This window comes from Meleagris gallopavo, chromosome 28 (genome assembly GCF_000146605.3).
Source record: "Meleagris gallopavo isolate NT-WF06-2002-E0010 breed Aviagen turkey brand Nicholas breeding stock chromosome 28, Turkey_5.1, whole genome shotgun sequence".
In the NCBI taxonomy this organism is placed as follows: domain Eukaryota; kingdom Metazoa; phylum Chordata; class Aves; order Galliformes; family Phasianidae; genus Meleagris; species Meleagris gallopavo.
In genome coordinates this window covers 4596778-4609773 of record NC_015038.2, presented here as the reverse complement: position 1 = coordinate 4609773, position 12996 = coordinate 4596778, and the positions used below count along the sequence as shown (strand labels likewise).

The window sequence follows — 12996 nt, the reverse complement described above, 5'->3', positions numbered from 1 at the left end:
CGGTGCCCTGGCCCGGCGGGAGGCTCACCAGCCCCTGGCGCTGCAGGTTTAACAGGTGCTGCTGCTGGAGCTGCTGCATCTGCAGGAGCTGCTGCTGGAACGCCAGCTGCTTGTTCCCTAACGGCTGCTGGGAGACAAAAGGGAGACGGTGAGCGCTGGCATTGTGGCCTCGGGGAGGGCAGGGGCACGGCTGCAGGTGCGGGCAGCACGCCGGGGCTCCGTGCTGCTGGGCCTGCTTGGCTGGCGGCCGCGCCAGGAACAGGCTTTGATCTATCGGAAGAGGAGGGGAAGAAAAGGAAAGTGGGAAAAAAAAGAAAAAAGGAAAAAAAAAAGACACTGAAAAGAGAGGGAGAGGGAGAGAGCAAGCAGAGCTGGTTGTTTACATGAGCATGAGAAACAGCTCTGCCTACAGAGCATCACCAATGGAGAGGGGTCTCCAGCACCCGAAATGCACCCTAACAAACACCGGCTGTGCACACCCTCCTTTGACCTCCATTCCCCACAGATGATCACTATGAGTCCCTTTAGGTGGGGGCACAAGGCAGCCCGCAGGGCAGCTGGTACCCTGTGCTGCTGGTCCATGGGCGCCCACCCCGGTGTCACTATGTGGGGCACAGACCAGGGGGGCTCCTCCCCACCCTGCCACGCTCTGACCAGAGGAACCGGCCCTAAACTTGTTAGGCAGGATGGGTCCCTGGGGAAGCACTGAGAAATCCATGAGAATTAACTGAAGGGGAGAGAATTCAATTAGGGACAGGGAAAGGCAGCTGCTAATCCAAGCGGGCCATGAGAGGGGAGCTGCCCCGGGCTGCCCGGCCTCATTAGCAGGGCAGGCAGCCCGCTAACCCCGTGAACCTCTCTGTTTTCTCCAACACTGTCTGCAGGCTGCGAGGAGCCAGGCTGGCAGCAGTGCGCCGACCCCCATGGCAAAGCTGCTCCATGGGGCACAGAGCGGGACGGGGCCCCCTGGGAGCAGCGAGCTACAGGCATGCTGTGCATGGGGTCTCAACTGCAACCCCAGCCCCATTCACTGGGCGCAGAGACCCCTAAGCCCGGCCCTCCTTCCCTGCTCAGCTTGCAGCTCAGCCTGCAGTCAGCACACGTGGGTGCAGCCCAGAGCAACATGCCCTGGCCACCGGGCAGCACTGTCCCTGCAGTGCGCAGATGTCGTTCAGTCAGGTTTCTCAGCCCCAGGGGGATGCTGGGTTCCTATCCACCACCGCCCTCCTCCCTGTTGGGTGGAGGCTGAGGCAGAAATAAAGCCATTTCTGCTCAGAGAAGCCACATGCATTGGGCCAAGAGGAACCCTGGATGCTGTGGCCCTGCAGGGTTGGGATGCAGGGAGGAGAACGTGACAGGGCTGTGCACTCGGGGTGGACACCCGTGCCCCTGGCAAGCCCTGTCCTCACCCCAAAGTGGAGCCAGGCCGGGTTCTCCCTGCTCTCTCCCAGCCCCGTCACCGCCCTCCCCGGGGGCCCTGGGCATGCCTGGGCTCCCCGAACACTGCCTCATTTATGGCACTTCCCGGCAGGAAGCAGGGGCAGATTGGCAGTGGATGAAGTCATCAGGATCCCCGGGGCACTCAGCGTGGCAGAACCGGACCCCGTGGGCACACCCCGCTCTGCAGCTCCACACACTGCAACCCACGTGTGTGTCCCTCCAGCTCCGCAGCACAAGTATGGGAAAGCATCGGGGTCGCCCACATCAAGGGCCACATCCCCCCCTGGGGAGCCCCTCTGCCCACCTCAGAGAGCAAATGTGCACCAGACGGCCAAAAACTGCACGGGGTTGGAATGCACTGTGCACACAGTGTGCACCTGGGGGGGTCTGACCCACGGCACCCACTGGTGGGGGTCCCTGATGGGACGCAGGAGAAGAGCCTGCCGTGATTTAAGAGCTTGAACCCCTTGGCCTGGCTCCCTGCTAGGGTCTGATCCCCCAGCTGGATCCCTCAGTGTCCCCCCACCCCTATGCCAGTGACCCTCCCCGTTTGGGGCCGCAGCACCTTCCCAGCGCTGCCTACATTAGCTGCAGCTGAGTGGGTGCAGCTCACGGGGTGCGAGGCGCCGTCACTTTGATTTATGAGCACATCAAGAGGAGTTTCGGCGTGACACCAGGGAGTGACAGGAGCAGTTCATTAAGCTGACGCCGAGGTGAGGCAGAGGCAGCCCCCCACCGCCCCTCCCCAGCCCTGCTGGACTCGGGGGGCTGTGCTGGAATGGGCTGGGGGGGGAGCAGGGGCAGCCCCCTCCACTGGAGCACACAGCGATCCCCATGTTATGTGGGGCTCTGGGAGCAGTGAGCTGGGAATGAATGGCACAGGGCAGCAGCTCTGCAGCCCTTTGCACAGCACCGGGATGCTGAGGGTTCTCCTTTGCAAAGCAGCACAGCAAACAGCTCTGGGACACAGCACAGCCCTTCTCCATCCTGGCCATGCCCCTTCTGCCTCACAGCACTTCTCAGCAGACAGATTTCTCCTTTCCTCTGTAGCATTTAATTACAAGTTGCCATACTCTCTTTAAGCCAGCTCTGATCTTGGAGCAAGAGCAGCAGCTGCAGCTCCCAGAGATGGCTGCAGGAAGGCCAACCCCTGCACACCGCGTGGGCACAGCAATGACAGCCACAGTCAGAGCCTTGTGAAGCTCGAGTGGGTGCCAGCATGGACCACAGAGAGCAGCAGTGCTGGGGGTGCAGCAACGTGCACATCATGGAACAGCCCTGGCAGCACCACATACAGCGAGTGGGGAAGAGAGAGGGGTTCCTAAACCGTGCTCTAGGTTCCTGCTAGAGGCTGCGCTGCTGCCATATGGGTGAACTGGGGCCATGCAATGGGGCAGGGCTGCGCCAATCCTGCTCTGCCCTCCCCTTGAGGGGAGGATTTGGGGATTTATCCCAGGGGCCACTGAGTCCCACGTCCCCTCTGACAGGCCCTGCCTCTCCCCCAGGTGCTGGGATTCACACAGGCCTTGTTTTCTTCCTGCTGGTCCCCTTTTATTTGCAGCCAGATCTGATGGCCCAGAACCCATCTGCATGAGCTCACCTCTTTGGGTTGCTGCTTTCCGGCTTGCTGTTGTGTCAATAGCTGCAGGTGAAGCTGCTCCTGTTGCTTCTTGTAGTATTCCTGCAACTGGGAGGGACAGGAGGAGAGAGGACGGATCAGCACCAGCAACACCCGCTTGGCTCTCTGCCCTGCACTGCCAGCCCCGTGCTGCAGCCACGCAGCTCCTGCAGCCGCCCAGCACCGAGCACAGCACCACTGGGGCCATCCCATGTGCCATAAAACCTGGGAGCACCCTTCTGAGAGCTCTGCACCCCCGCAGCCAAGCAAACCCCCAGGCTCCCATCCCAAGCATGGAGTGGGCACCCAGGAGAGGGCTCTCAATGAGGTGTGAGCGCATCTGTTCTGATATGAGTAACTCTACGTTCCAGCAGCAGAGAATCTCCCACCCAGCCCCACACACCCCATGGATGCTGCTGCGGAACTGGGGGGGTCTCCCGCTGCCCCACGCCCTCTGCAGGCTCTGTGGGCACGGCGGGCACTCCGGCAGGCAGACCCACATCCCATCCACTGAGCCACTGAGGGCGATGTCCTGCAGCACTCAGCCCCACGGCCACCAGCCTGGGCCCACAGCACAGCACCGCTGGTGGGGCCGGAGGCGGCGGGGGGTGAGCACGGGTGGGCGGCTCTGGCTCAGGAATGCCCCTTTGGATGCCGGGAAGCCTTTATCAGCTCAGGGCTGACAGCGCTGACAGCAGCAACTTTGCTTTTTCTGTCGGCGAACAGGTTTGGAAGGCCTCGGTGTTTACCCGAAAGCCAATCAAAGCCGGGGCTCTGCCGCATGGTCGAGCGCGGCTGCGGGAACATTGGGTCAGGGGTGAGAGGTGTGATGTTTGGTTTGCTTCTGGTGGAGAATGCGAGCTATTCCGGCCTGGGTTGTTTAATTTGCAGTCAAACGTGTTTCTTTATCCGGCTCCAAAGAGGCTGCGGGAGGACCCACCCAGGGTAGTGTTTACCCTTTGTTCTTTCCCTGGGGCCAACCTTGAGCCCTTATCAGCCTGTTTGGAGTAAACAGGTACTGGAGGCAGGAGGAAGGGCGGGGAGGATGCTTGTGGGATTGCTCCTTCCCTCTCTCTGCCAGCGGAGGTGTTTACTGAGCAGCCCCGCTTTGTGCCGCAGTCAGGTTTGTTTTTTTTCCTCTTCTCCCTCCTCTTCCCTCATTGCTCCTTTAACGTGTGAGGAGCACTTGGGAACACTGCAAGAACCAGCTCTGGGTTTGGATGGAACCATGTAGCACCCGCCTGGCCCCCAGCCCCATGCCAGTCCCATGCTGGCCCCAGGGCACAGCACTGTGTGCTCTGCTCTGCCTTCTGCAGAGCAGCTCTCCCAGTGCAAGAAGGGCAGAGGGAAGGTGGGAGCCCCAGGGGGAGCAGCGTTACCTGCTGCAGCATTATTGCCTGCTGCTGCTGCAGGAGGGCCTGGAGCTGGGGCGGGGACAGGATCTGCTGCATCTGCTGTGGTGTGATCATCTGCGGGGACATCATGGCCACGGACACGGGGACCTGCAGAAAGGAGGGACACACATGTCACCACACTGCTCGTCCCAGCCTTCCCCATATGCTGACAGCCCCCATCCCAAACCCTCTGCCAACCACCTCCCCTGTGTCCCCTATCTCCACATCCCATTTGGTGATGCCTTCCGGCATGCTGGGATCACCCTCACCCCAGTGTGGGGATGTGATGTGGTGCTGATGGCAGAGAGATGCCTGCAGGAACGGAGCACTGAGAACCAGCACTGCCCCAGCTCCAGCCCCTGCCCTCCTATAGGAATGGGTAACACCCCAAAGCAGCACCGGGCAGCGCTGTGCCCTCCGGGGCTCTTAGTGCATGCAGGAGGAGGACGTCGAGGGAAGATCCCTGTTACCCAAATCTGCAAAGCATATAATGGAGCAGAGTGTGATGAGGCTCTCCATCACAGCTCTCCCTCCAGCTGACAGCAGTGACCCCATCACCACCATGTCATGTGCTGGAGGGGGGCTGTGGGAACAGCTCGTCCACCCACCATGGGTACAGGCTGGGACAAAGCAAGGGGATGCGAGCGGGTCCTGCATGGGCACTGCCTTCCCCAGCATATCCCCCATGATCACAGCAGCCAGCCCCACTCCCAGCCCCAGACTGCAGGATGGTGCCACAGCTCCCTGGGTGCTTCTTCCCAGGAAAGTAGCCAGCTCCCCATGCAAACCAAGCACACGGGCCTGAAGACCTCCAGAAGCAAGAGACAGATCCACGACGCTGGTGGCTCTGCGGCTGCAGCTCACCCTAAGCCCAGGGAGGAGCCCCAGCACTGCCTCCCCCCGCCGGCACCCGGCCGCACCGGAGCGCGCTGACCTTCAAGGGAGATTGCAAAGGCTTATCTGTTTGCTCAGGCACCAGGCTGGAGGGAGGTGTCAGGAGCGCGCCGAGCTCCGTTTGTCACCGTGAGCCCCCCCAGGCACCAGCGGGTCGGGGTTAGTTATTAACTGCCACTGGTTCACAGGGGCAGCAGTGGGGCCTGAGGACGTCCCAGCACAGGGATACGGGCCAAGCAGAGAACAGGCTGACACCCCATCCGACAGCAGCACCCCCAGCAACGAGCCGGGCAGGAGGAGCTCAAGCCACAGCCAACCCCACGGTGTCCCCCTGCCCACGCAGTGCTCAGGTGGCAGCATGCAGCTGTGCACACATCTGGTGAGGAGCGATGTGCGCGGGGTCCGTGCCCGTGTGCCGGGAGCGGAGAGCATCCTGCTCATTTCCCTACACCGATTCATCAAGCTGGCAGCGTGCTCGGAATGAGAGCCCCTAATTAATTGCTGTACGCATACCCCTCCCCAACCAATCCTGGCTGCCTCCCCACCCCCACTCCACGGCCCCTCGTCCGCCGTTGCTGGCATTTTCCAATCGGAGGCATCCTAATTACCAGAGAGTTATAACACCTTCCATTTCTCGCCCAACGGACTGACACCCTGTCAAGAGCAAAGAGAATTGCCAGAGGTTTTGACAACACTAATTGCCCCTATAATCTAAAAACACAAAGGAGAGGCGATTAGTCGAGAGGGCCCCAGCTCTCGATCCGACACGAGGTTTTCACAACGTTACAAGAAAACAAAAGCGACGCTTTTTAGAGTTTGATGGCTGCTAACAAAAGCGGAATTATATTTTCATACAACCTTTGTCTGCATTAAATGCCTTTTTTCTCCCGCGCTCCGACGCGGGGCTGACGTGGGGAGGTGGTGTGGTGAGGTGTGAGCATCGGCGGAGCGCAGCTCCCTGCCCAGATGTTGCGATGGCTCTGAGCAGGGCAGGAACTTGGAGTCCAATGGGAAATTCCCACTTGCAGCAAAGTCCGCTCCCGCTGCGCTCGCTTATCCGGTGTGGGGATGGGGAATGGGACAGCTGCTGCCGGCACAGGGACACCGGGGAGGTGCTACCCAGGGGGGCTGGTGGCAGCTGGGAGGGGGCACGGCACAGGGCAGCCCTTGGGATGCAGCTGCACTGCAGCTGGGAATGGGCAGCGTGGGAGATGGGAGCATTTCAGGCTGCCCAGCACCCAGGCTCAGCCCCAGCTGCGTCCCGCTGCGCCCGGTGTGATGGGCTGGCATCTGCCATGGGCGCACAGAAGGGCTTGCCTCACCGCTGGCCTTCTGCCACCCCGCAGAACTGCTTACTAACAGCTTTGGCCACCTCACAAAAAGCCCCGACAACGCTGCAGCGCGGGTCGGCCAGCGCGATCTCTCGGGGGTGATTTTCCAGGCGCTCGGGATTGTAATCCCTCCGTGCCAGCGATGGGGCGGGGGTGGAAAACAAGACGGGTGTTAAGGGGGAGCTCAGCGCCATGCGGAGCCAAAGCCGATTTGGCTGGGCTGGGGAGCAATGCTGTTTGCTTTCTTCTGTTTTTTTAAAAACTTTTTTTTTTTAATTAATGGCTTGCAGGGAACACACCGTCCTTGCAGCGGGAGCAGGAGCGGGGCACGGAGCGGAGCACCCATTCCAGCTTTGAGTAATCCCACAGTCAGCATCACACAGAGCCATGGGGAAGGAGCATCGCCATTTCCGCAATGACGGCCCCAAAACCCAAATGCAACAGCTACAAACTGAGGGTGTCAGCTCAGAATGGCAGGAGATAGAGCCCCTGCCTTCGTCCCACCTGCGCCCCAACCCCGATCAGAACGTGGAGATCAATCCCCACTGAGTGCCTCGTTAACAAGGGGTGCACTAATGGGGTGTAATCGGGCTGCTGGCAGGGGAAAGGGAGTGCAGTGCAGGGGGAGAAGGGCTCAGCACAGGGGCCAGGGCCGGGCTGGGGGGTCAGATGGAAACGCAGCGCGGTGCGAGCTGAGCGGGACGGGCTGCTGCCCTCCTTCAGGAGAGGGACTGCGGAAGGGCTAGTATTGATCTGTCTTCATTACCCATTTCACTCAAGTTTCAAATCAACAAAATACACTTTTCCGCTCCGCTGCCCTCCCCGCCGCCGCAGACAAAAGAAAAGCAATTTCCCGCAGTTTGCTCCGAACTCCTCTCCCCTTCCCCCGGCGCTCCGTCCCCTCTCAGAGCTGTGCAGCGGCACTGAGGGGCCCCAGAGGCTGATTTCTGGTCACCCCGTGATGCAGCAATGGACGAAGCGTGGCACCGAAATCGCAGCACGTGGGCACTGTGAGCGATGGAGAGCAGCACCGTGCAGAGCCCTCACTGCAAAATGCCACACCTTTGTCCCCCTCCGCCAAAAGCACCGTCACTTTAAGGCTCCGAAGAAGCAGAAATGCTTAGAAACATCTCAGGGCGATGGCTTTGGGGCTGCAGCTGTAGCCCAGCGTCAGCTGCATGGCTCCGTGCTCAGCTACACCTCCAGGCATCTGGGGGCACCGAGGGTTCACACTCACGAAACACCGCCCGCGATCCCTATCGCACCCAGCAGCAGCTCCCTGTTTGCTTTCAGGAGCGCACTGCTGCCGACTGCCATTAATATTGCCGCTGGCACAGTGCCCCACCAACATCCCATCCCCAGCAGTGGGGAACCCGCAGCGCTTCGGGTTTGGGTGCTCAGCGCTGGCACGCAGCCTTCCTCCTCCTCCTCCTCCTTCTCTTCCTCCTTCTCTTCCTCCTCGCCCTGCAGCCTCCTGGCCAGTCTCACCCACACCACTGCCGTCAGATAAACTTCCTTTCAAAGCAGCCCGCTTAATCCCCATCTCCCCCCGCGCAGATCCCGCTCCAGCTGCCGGGCAGGGGAGGAAGAGGCCGGGCTGCTGAGTTATGAGCTATTTCTGACTCACATCTACAACTTTCACAAGTTCTTTTGCAACACAAAGGGAGGAGGGCGGCAGATGCAGTTAACCCTGCTGCAGCCGGACAGACGGACAGCGGCGCGCAGCGCTTACCGGAACGTGACTTCACTCTTACTGCCTTTGTCCCGCACGGGATTTTCCATGCGGTGACTGCATTTCCTTCCTGCAAACACCGCTGGAAAAAGGCCGCCTGCCTGCAGCTCATGTTGACTCACTGCTGCTCGGCCCCATGGAGGTTGGGGGTGTGGGTCCCCCCCGGCCCCACAGGGATGTGATGGCACCCACGTGGCTCGGGGAGCAGCGGAACTGCATGCATGCTGAAATTCAGCCATGCCCCGGCCATACAACCTCCAAAGGACAGAGCGAGGCAAGGCCAGGAGCACGGGGTGCATGGGGCAGCCCAAACATAAAGCCCCTCACCAAGGGGACAGAGGCTGCTTGCAACCAAAATGCAATTCAGCAGCATGAGAAAAGCAAAGGGGAAGGGCACAGGCGATGGTCTCATCCCGGTGCTCTTCTCTGTGCTGGGTGGAGAGGAGCCCACTGGAGCCCATTCCCAGCTCCACGCAGCCCCCTCCCCACTGCCTGGCATAGGCAGGACCTCCAGCTTGGGGAGCACGCGTACTAATTACTTTCCTTTGTTAATTAAACCCACGTGGCTCTAATAAGGTAACCTGCTGTTCTCCGATAAATTTAATTAGCCTGAAGGGAGAGCCCCTCCACACAGCTATTTAAATTGTCACTTCCCATTCACTTGGGTTTTGCTTCTTTTTTACCTCCCCCACTCTCTGGGCTCACTTTCCCCCCTCCCCCTGCTTTTCCCTGTCCTTTTTCTCCCTTCTCTCTGCCCCTTCCTTTGGCCAAGGCACAGAGCCAGAAGAAGACCCCCCTCCTCTGATGGCACCGTGTGCATTGGAAGCCCATTTTTCAGTGCCACCAACACCCACCCCATGGGTCCCCTGCACAAGGACCCACTGGCTCTGGCCCCAGGGACTGCCCCTAACCCAGTGCCCACCTGTGGGCATGAATTCCTCCCTGTAATCAGGAAGCTCTACACTTCCTATCCAAATGCTGCCCCGAGGTGAGGTGGCACCCAGTGCCCTTCTCTCCATGCCACTATCCCTCCACATCCCCCAAGGGGACCTTTCCCTCAAACACAACCTCGACCCCAAGCAACCCTTTCCTTCCCATCCTGCTGTTACAGAGGCAGCCAAAGGAGTGGGATGTGCATGCAGCCAGGGGCTGACGCACCAAAGCCCACACCTTTCCTGAGCTCTGCAGGGCATCTGTCTCCCTCTGGGCTCCTGCTGTGTTGCAGCCATCCACAGACGGCACTGCCCCGGCCCTGCGCATCAGCGCCGCTTTGCAGCCGAGCCCTTCCCAAAAAGCTCTGGAGAGGGGGAGGTCCTGGGGCTCACCTGCACCGCCGGCTGCTTGCCCTCATTGCTGCTGGGGGAGCTCAGCCCCGCGGCCTGCTGCAGCAGGAACTGGCGTGCCACCTGGAGAGCCTGCAAAAGAGACACACGGGGTGGGCGGCGGGAAGGGGCCCTCTGCCTTCGCCCCTCTTCCTCCTCCTCCTCCTCCTCCCTCCGGGCTCGCTCGCCCTCCAGCTATGGGTCCTCCCACTGTGGTTCCCTGTGGGTTTGGTTAGGGAGGCACAGAGGAGGGCAGCACAAGATGCTCTCCTGCACCAACAGCGCATCCCGGCGCAAAGCACTGCCTCTGCTCTGCCAGACTCCTCCGCAGCACCCAGCGCCTTCCCATGGCTACGTGCATCCAGCATCACTGCACCCTGCACACAGCCAGCGCCTGCCATGCCCCGTGCCCAAAGACACCGGGTGCCATCACACAGCGTACACCACAGCTTCCCACTGCTGCCCAGATTGGGGTTGTGGGAAGTGCAGGAGGACACCTGCATTGCGGCACCGCGCCAAGAAGTCGCACGGCAGCAGAAGGAGCAGGCTCTAAGAATTCATACTACATATTGGGCTACAGCTTGATACATCCTCACTAGATAAAGAGGAGGGGAGAAACCCACCACTTCACCCAAACACTGCGGAAATAAAACAGAATCTCAGCTCCTGTGGCCTGCAGAGCTGGTGCAGGGCACGCTCCTCCCCGGGCTGCGATTCTTCTCTGCTATTAGCAGCGATAGATGCGCATCGGTAATGCGCACACAAAGCCATGTGACAGTTATGACAGCTCAAGGTCTGATGTTTTAATTACTTTTCAAAATGAAAACAGCAATTCCAGTTAAAAGCCAAAGGGTGGAGGGAGCTGATGCATCGCTGCATCGCACTGCGGGGCTTCAGAAGCTGGGCAGGTTGGGGATGGGAGTGGGACTGCAGCCTTGTGCACAGAGCTGCCCCATAGATCTGCTCTATGTGTGTACCTGCCCTATGCACAGAGCTGCCCTGTGCAGAGCAGCCCCAAGCACCTGTGCCCCCATGCAGCCTTTCAGAGCTCTCCACATGTCCATTTGCCAGAGCTGTGCAGGGCTTTGCTTCCTCCATCCGCACCACATGGAATCCCCCTACAGCTTTGGAGGCTGCCTGGAGCTGCTGCCCAATGCCCCCCAGGAAACCCCTGCAGCACAGCTCTCCCTGCACCCCCCCATGCCCTGTTTGCTCTTTGTGCACCGATGGGAGTGAGGAGCTGCAGGGCTCCAGGAGGACCTGGGATCACTGCAAGCTCTGTGCTGAGCATCACCAATGACAGTGAGCAGCAGCACTGGGCAGGCAGGGCACTGGGGGCACAGTGCCACAGGTGTCCCATGGCAGCAGTGGGGCCGCAGGGGGCCGAGCCACCACCTCTCAGGGGGGAATTTAATTCACTCCCTGCTGGCTGCCTCACTTTGGTGTGCTCTCAAGCACGAAATTACAAGATTTACAGGAAAAAAATGGCATGGCCTCAGGACCGCACACAGGGCACCACTCCCCCCCCAGTGCCTGCTGCCCCCACACTGCTGCTCCAATTCGGGTCAGCCATGGGACGGGGCACGGATGTGCACAGATGTGCATGGAGCCCCAAAAATGCTGTATGGGATCAAAGGGAAATGGTGCTCAGGAGCTGACAGGTGGGAGGGGAATGGTGAAACTTCCTGGGCAGAGGAAAGACATTGTGGCATCTGGTTATAGGGCACTGTGGTTATAGGGACCCTCATTATAGGGCACCCTGGTTATAGGGCATCTTTGCTATTAGGCATCCTGGTTATGGGAACCCTCATTTTAGGGACACTATTTATTGGGCACTCTGGTTACAGGACACTTCTGCTATAAGGCACCCTGGTTATAGGGCATGGTAGTTATAGGGATCCTTGCTATAGGGCACCCTCTCTATAGGGCATTTTTGTTATAGGGCAGCTTCGTTGTAGGCCACCCTTGTTTATAGGGCACCCTAGTTATAGGGACCCTCACTATAGGGTACCCTGGTTATAAGGCACCCTGGTTATAGGACATCTTTGCTATGGGACACCCTCACTAAAGGGCACCATGGTTACATGGCACCTTCTCTACAGGACGCCCCCAGTCTAGGGCACCCTCATTATAGAGCACCACGGTTATGGTGGGTGCACCCTGTTTATACAGGAATCCTCTCTATGGGGCACCCTGGTTATACAGATCCTCATCACTGATCACCATGGTTATGGGGCACCCTGGTTACAGGGCACCCTGGCTGTGTGCATCCATCCAGCACGGCGCCAGGATCCCCTCTCCCAGGGGTACAGAGGGGTGCACCCCACCCAGTGCCGGGACCGCAGGGAGGCAGAGGGATGGAGATCTCCCCCAGCACAGATGTGTGCTCACCTCCCGGCTCCGGCAAGTAGAGAAAAAGATGATTTTTTTTTTCTTAAATTGTAGCCGGCTGCACGGTGTTATTCAAGAGTCATTAGCATGTTACCCGTAATTAGGAACGAATGGGTTGTGTCAAATTCATCATGCTCCTGGACGGCTCCCTTTGATCAGCAAATTACCCCATAAAAAAAGTTTGCAGTGTCTCAGACACTGACGCTGGGAGCTGATGCTGTGGGGCTGCAGTGCTGTGAGCCGGGAGATGCAGACAGACCCCAACGCACAGCTGTGAGCCCCAGCACTGGAACCTGGCTGGATTCTGCTCATTTAATACTTGAACTTATTTCTTTCTTTTTGTAAGCACTGCAAAGAAGTGAAGGAAGGACCTGAGAAGTGCCTGGACACCATGTACAGGGGCACCCCCCAAAAAAAAGCCAGCACTCCCATCCCCATAGAGCTGCACAACCACAGCCCCACGTGCACGCTGAGCACCACGAAATGCTGAAAGAATGGGGAAAAATTGCAAAGAGTCTTGGGTCGATTGCCCTAAAAATGATATCACCCCTTGAATTTTGCCTGTGAGTGCACAGACTGTGCATTCATAAATGGGCCGTGTCCCCTGCTGTCCCTCTGTGCTTTTGGAGGATCAAAGGAGGTTGAGATGGGATGAAAAGTTGTGTTTTTTTTTTTAAATAAGGAAGAAATAAAAGAAGGAAAAAAAATTTAAGAAGATAAAAAATAACAAAAAGGAATAAAGAAAAAAAAAGGGAAGAACAAAAAAAGGAAAAAGGAAAAAGAAAAAAGAAAAAAAAGAAAAAAGAAAAAAGGAAAGGGAAAAAGAAAAAAGAAAAAAGGAAAGAAGAAAAAGGAAAAATAAAAAGGAAAAAAA

General features: G+C 58.6%; 1 protein-coding gene across 1 annotated transcript in view; it reads right to left on the bottom strand.

Moving 5' to 3' along the window:
• FOXP4 (forkhead box P4) overlaps positions 1-9853 on the bottom strand; it is a 19981-nt gene extending 10128 nt beyond the window's left edge. The window contains exons 1-4 of the mRNA XM_010724396.3: positions 9735-9853; positions 4438-4560; positions 3041-3127; positions 1-127 (exon numbers count right to left, since the gene is read on the bottom strand). Of these exons, the coding sequence (XP_010722698.1) occupies positions 1-127; positions 3041-3127; positions 4438-4542 (319 nt within the window). The 5' untranslated portion in view covers positions 4543-4560; positions 9735-9853. The remainder of the gene's footprint in view (positions 128-3040; positions 3128-4437; positions 4561-9734) is intronic.
• Between the last annotated feature and the right edge of the window lie 3143 nt (positions 9854-12996).